The 6,331-nt window shown below is 35.8% G+C and overlaps 1 protein-coding gene across 3 annotated transcripts in view; it reads left to right on the top strand.

Annotated features, from left to right (window-relative positions):
* The first annotated feature begins 2,062 nt into the window (after positions 1 to 2,062).
* enpp1 (ectonucleotide pyrophosphatase/phosphodiesterase 1) overlaps positions 2,063 to 6,331 on the top strand; it is an 82,237-nt gene continuing 77,968 nt past the window's right edge. The window contains exons 1-5 of one of the 3 annotated variants that reach the window (XM_067417288.1): positions 2,217 to 2,261; positions 3,806 to 3,878; positions 4,895 to 5,166; positions 5,268 to 5,335; positions 6,166 to 6,294. In XM_067417288.1, the coding sequence (XP_067273389.1) occupies positions 6,192 to 6,294 (103 nt within the window). In that variant the 5' untranslated portion in view covers positions 2,217 to 2,261; positions 3,806 to 3,878; positions 4,895 to 5,166; positions 5,268 to 5,335; positions 6,166 to 6,191. Of the gene's footprint in view, positions 2,262 to 3,805; positions 3,879 to 4,894; positions 5,167 to 5,243; positions 5,336 to 6,165; positions 6,295 to 6,331 lie in introns of all 3 variants that reach the window. The other 2 variants (XM_067417289.1, XM_067417287.1) reach the window with 2 other exon arrangements.

The following is a 6,331-nucleotide window of genomic DNA, read 5'->3' as shown; positions in this document are numbered from 1 at the left end:
GGTGATCAAGCTAAAACTGATCTCACAAAGTACATGAAAAATCCACCAGCACTAACTCGTCTTAAACATAAGCCTCTTTAAATAATTCAATTATTCAACGACTGAATGATCCGTTACAAAATGTAGGCCTATGTATTGTTGCAGAATTGCATTTTATTTACAGATAACTGAAGTGAGACAGTAGCATTCAGGTTAAGCTTTTAAAACTGTTTAAAAAAAAAAAAAAAATATATATATATATATATATATATATATATATATATATATATATATATATATATATATTTTTTTTTTTTTTTTTTTTTTTTTTCTAAGGCATATTTATAAAAGCTACTTAAATATCCTAATTGAACGAAGGCCTAATCCTGGCTTAATTTAAGCCCTGTCTATGAAACCAGGCCATTATGAACCATGTCATACAACAGTTAGCCTGTATATTTCCTGATATCTGCTGTTGTGAGGTCAAACGGACAGTATAAGTGGTTTTACATGGTTTCAACACACTGGTCATTTCTGGTCATGAACTGATCCAAGCTATTCTAGATAATGGATTAGCTGGACTACCAGGTTGTGCGTCTGAAATCAAGCTGGTAGATATTGAATGAGCTGGTTAAAGCAGTCCCATGTTCCAAAAAACAACAACAACAACAGCAGCAGCATGAAGTTGATACGAAAGGCATTTCCAGCAGGACCACGGACTTAACAATATTATATAATTATTGTAATTATGCATATAAGGCAATTGTTCTTGGTTGTTTTGAAGTATTTCATATATAGGCTACATTAAAAATCACCATCCCTTTTTTTTTTTACTTCTAAAAACATTTCAGGTGAAAGGTAGTTAACTATGCCTATATCACCTGAAAATTGCATTAAATGGCATAATCTAAAAAAAGGCATCAAAAACTGCCCTAATTTGGCACACACCATATCATTTAAAATAATAACACTCTACAGAAATTGATGTTGATCAATAATTGAGCTTAATGTAATGACCTCTCTTTGTATTCATTCTAATTAGATTCCCCCGTATCCTGAAGGATGCGGTAAGTGAGACTAAATGAATTAGGAATGTGATACTGTCAGCTCAGATAATCAGCCCCACTGGCTCTGCCCAAATACGGACAACATGTATCACATATATTCCATAATAATAATTAGCTGTAAAGCACTGCCATATTCATATGGATTGGAATACTGCTAACAAGATGCTAATCAAACTAGTGGTTACAGGTAAAAACCTTATTATACCTTATTCATTTAATTAAAAAAAAATGTTTTATTAATATGCCGAAACCATTTCACATGTTTTGTTAGGTCATATAGCCTTAAGACAGAAAGTTAAATACTTTTGATGACCGGATGGGCCAAAGTCATCTATCCACCACTCTACAATAAGACTGTAGAACGAATAAGTGTACATGCGGTGACTGTCCATGAGAGGGCGTAGATGCGCAATAAATCCATTACACGCAGTAGGCTACAATAGTTCCAGCTTTTGCATATTGAGGTCATCACAAAACATGCACCAATTCATGTGGAATGTATTCAGCTATTTTATGGGCAAAGAAAGGCTTGACACTTTGCAGCATATTTTACTTATTAAGATTTGTTTATAGCCGTTATGTTATTCAAATCACAAACTTAATGCAAAGCACATTTCCAAACCAGTTCAATGGTTTTACCTTAGGGTGAATCTAACACACTCTGTAAGAAGAAAAATGCGGCACTTGGTTTACTTTCAATTTATGTGTAATTTACCCAAACAAGTTTTTTTTTCCCTCCAGAAAACAAGCATAGCTGGCCTGATGTAACTTACCAGATAGGCTACGGTAATAATGAGAATAATCTTTAGTAATTCAGTCAAAGACGGTATGGTGCACTTTATATCGATATATTAGCCTACAAAAAACAATTTCAGTGCAAACAGTAGCCTATTCGCCCCAGTCGAGTGCCTATTCCCGGGTTGCAATATAATTACACCGAAGCATGTGCTGCTCATGTTACCTTTTGGTAGGCTGCAGCTGGGCGGTCCTTTCACTACACGAGCTACAAAGTCACTAGAGAACAAAGTTTGAAATGATTCCCTGCCAAACAAACCTGTGCAACACACATTGACCGCGCGATCAATAATGGATTCAACCAAGCAGGATGAACACATGAGCGAGCACGCAGCCAACCTACTGGGGACAGGACAGCGGTCCAAGCGGACACAAAACGCCGCAAAAACAAAATCAAGATACGTGAAAATCCTCTTTGCGGTAAGAGAAGTCTCATGGGACAGTATGGGGGAAATGAAAGCCAGTGAAACTAGGTTAAACAAGCAACTCATGACTGAAAGTATTCATATTACCTTTACACTTTCATAGTTTGTGTAAGGATAAATGTTTTATTTTGTTATATATCTTATTTAGCCTATTTGAAGTAGGTTTAAATAGGTTACACTCTTAAACATAAAAGTTCTCTATTGGCATCTGGTTCCATGAACCTTGACATCTGCAACCAGTTTCATTGCACAGAAGTTTCCTGTGGAAAAAAGCTCCTTTAGAAGATTAAAATGTTCTTTACACTAATGAAAGAAAAGCAAAGAAAAGAAAATCTTAATGTTCACTGAAAGACAACCAACAATGGTTATTTTAATATGGCATTCTGTTGTAACCCTTATTTTTAAGAGTGTATCTTTCCACGAGACCAATGTATAGTGTAAACTAGTATAATTCAGTAAAGCTGCATGAGTAGCCTATAGATACTTGAGGTAATTAATCAAAAAAGAAAATAAAAAATGTGTATTTTTTTATGTATGTTTTTAGGAAAATTATATTATATGTAAAGTTGTTGTGTCATTTCAACTTTGTTTTTGTAGAGTATATTTAATCATTTGTGCTGTTAAATGTAGTTTTTAGCTGGCTGAGATTTAGCTTATCATTCATCATCTTTTTTGAGGTTTCCCACGGTCGATGAAAGCCTGGAAAAATAAGGGAGTCACGGAAATGAATGAAATCTTTAAAGGTCATGGACATTTCTACTGTGCAGCAAAGCATTGAAAACAAGTAACTGGCTGCACCAGAGCTTTGGAGAAATGTTGGACATTAACTGCCTCTTGAAGCCAGTGTACCTCACTGTGTAATGTAGATTTACAGCATCCCTTTGAGTTAAGCTAGTGGAGGTTTCGTAAGGTTATTTCCTATGAGGCTTTTTAGGGCGGCAAGTTGTAACAATCCTTTGTTTTGATATTTCGAAACGATTATCATTCCAAATAATTAGTTTAATAGATACATTTCAACATGTGCAAGTTTTAATTAGTGGCTGGTTTGTGCAATTCTTATAGCTGATCTTGGCAGCTTTAGGTTAAACTTTAAATGTTAGACGAGCGTATTGACTTGAATGCTTCTTTCTCCCCATTTAAGCAAATGGTTGTCACCAACAGACTGAATACTTGTTATGCATTGCTGTTATAAGAACCATTACTGTAAGAATACTAAACGAATTGACAGAAAATACCTGATTTTTGTTTAGCATAACATTCTAAATTTAACAAAGCTGCTTAAGCCTTAGGCATCATTATTTTATTCTGGTCTCATATTTCATTAGAAGCTTGATATTAGAAGTCAAGATGTGTAATGTATTTAAGTATACAGTAGCATTCAAAGATTTGGGGTTAATTGAAGAAAGACAAAAAGAAAGAAAAATAAATTAATACTAAGTAGCACATTTTCAATGCTGTTAATAAGAAGAAATGGTTCTGTGTCAAATCAGATTATTATAATTTTGGAACACATTTTCTCTTGTGTTTGTTTCTCTATAGGTCCTTCTGCTCGCCTTGCTGGCTTTAATTCTCGCAATCATATTTATACTGAAACTCCGCTGCAGTGATAAAGGTACAATATCATTTTGCTATTGTTTTTCTGGTCATAAATGAATTTAGGCCAGCCTTTGACTGAAATATTAAAGATCACCCTTAATAATTTTTTATTACATATACTCATCGGCCACATTAATAGGTACACCTTGCTAGTACACCTTCAGAACTGCCTTAATTCTTTGCGGCAAAGATTCAACAAAGTGCTGGAAACGTTCCTCAGAGATGTTGGTCCATATTGATATGACACAATTGCACAGTCGCTGTAGATTTGTTGGCTGCACATCCATGATGTGAATCTCCTGTTCGACCACATCCCAAAGGAGCTCTATTGGATTGACATCTGGTGACTGTGGAAGCCATTTAAGTTCAGTAAAAATATGTTCAGGAAACCAGTTTGAGATGATTTGAGCTCTGTGACGTGTGTTATCCTGTTGGAAGTAGTCATCAGAAGATGGTACACTGTGGTCATAAATGGATGAACATGGTCACCACACTGTAAAAAATTATTTAGAAAAAAAGTTACCTGGTTGCCTTAAAATTTTGAGTTCATTGAAATTAAAATTTTGAGTTAATACAATGAACATTTTTTGAGATTTGACAACCTTTGTTAAAATATTATTAAAAGATTTTGTAAGCATATTGGGTAATAGTGTGTGTTTTATTTCTGATGACGCAGTGAAACTAGTGATACATGCCAAATAGTGCTATTTTCATGATTTATCAAACTTTATATGTGGTTCAGATACAAAAATATTTTGATTTTCTACTTATTAACAAGGTTACTTGTTCTACTTTGCAACCAGGTTACTTACTTTTTTAAGTTAAACCAAGAAAAACCAACATTTTTTTTTTTACAGTGCAACAATAACTAGGTACACAGTTGCGTTTAAACAGTACACCAGCAAGAGCCTGAACTGTTGATACAAGAAAGGATGGATCCATGCTTTCATGTTGTTTACGACAAATTCTGACCCTACCACCTGAGTGTCGCAACAGAAATCGAGATTTGTTTTTTCAATCTTCTATTGTCAGGTTTTGGTGAGCCCATGCAAATTGTAGCCTCAGTTTCCTGTTCTTATCTGACATGGTGGCACCAGTGTGATGATCTGCTGCTGTACATCTGCCTCAAGGTTCGATGTGTTGTGTATTCAGAGAGACACTCTTCTGCATACCAAGCCTTTATTGTTGCCTTTCTTTCAGCTCAAACCAGTCTGGCCATTCTCCTCTGAGCTCTGGCATCAACCAGGCATGGTTGTGCATGAAAATCCCAATATATGCAGTTAATACTAAGACCAGCCCTTCTGGTACCAACATCCATGCCACATTCAAAGTTATTTAAACCTCCATTCAACCACATTTTGATGCTCAGTTTTACCTTCAGCAGATTAGCTGTGTCTCATTTCAGAAGGCTGCGTCCTCCGGAGGTCACATTTGAAGGCTGCATACGTCATAAGGCCGTCTCATTTTAAAAAAGTGAGTAGGACTCTCCAAATGCGACCTTCGAATGCGTCCTTCTTTCACAGGAATTCGGAGTGTGCTGAGGTGCAGCCTTCACGGCTGGAGATAACCCACAATTCTTTGCGTCTCCATTAACAACCGTCATATTTTTTTAAATATTATATGAAAAAACGGCACCACCGCCAGATATTCATGCGAGCATAGGTGTGGTGTTTAAATTAAGTAGATCAAGCTTTTTTTGTTGTTTTTTTTAAGCTCTATTACCTCAAACAGATAGTTGTGGTAAACAGGATTACAACTGTAGTGCATTTTAAACGTTTAGAACAGTACATTGCTGTCTAGACAAGAAACATTTCATAGTCATTTTCAAGTTATAAATAATTTTCATTCATATAACTGGCGTGAGAGCGCAACGTGGCTGAACTTGTTGGCATAGCAACGTAATACTTCCTGCCTGTGTGTCCTACGAAGGACTTCTCGTTTAATTCTGATTGAGGACGCTCCGTATACTGCATCCTACACAGGCCGTGTCCTCCGGAGGACGCAGCCTTCGAAATTTAACGAAATGAGACACACCCATTGTGTCTAAATGCCTAAATGTATTGATTAGCTGGCATGTGATTAGCTGATTAGATATTTGCGTTAATGAGCAGTTAAACAGGTGTACCTAATTAAGTAGTCGGTGAGTGTAAAAAGTATATAATCTATAATCTGTGAGTAATATTTCATCCATTGTGTAATTACCTTTAAATGTCATTGATCATAGTAATGAAGCCCTGTATTGTTATATTTGAGATATCATTCTGTCTACATGCTCTTTATTTTGTGTGTTTTCTGTCTGATAGTTACTGATAGCTGTAAAAATCGCTGCATGTCCAAAAGTCGTGATGCTAATGGAGCGTGCCACTGTGATTCTGCATGTGTAAATGAAGGAACTTGCTGCCAGGACTACGAGGAAGTGTGTTTGGAACCAAGTAAGTGACATTTCTCATTCTTTTGCACTTTCTTTAA

This window comes from Pseudorasbora parva, chromosome 15 (assembly GCF_024679245.1).
Source record: "Pseudorasbora parva isolate DD20220531a chromosome 15, ASM2467924v1, whole genome shotgun sequence".
In the NCBI taxonomy this organism is placed as follows: domain Eukaryota; kingdom Metazoa; phylum Chordata; class Actinopteri; order Cypriniformes; family Gobionidae; genus Pseudorasbora; species Pseudorasbora parva.
This window is presented reverse-complemented; position numbering and strand designations above follow the sequence as displayed.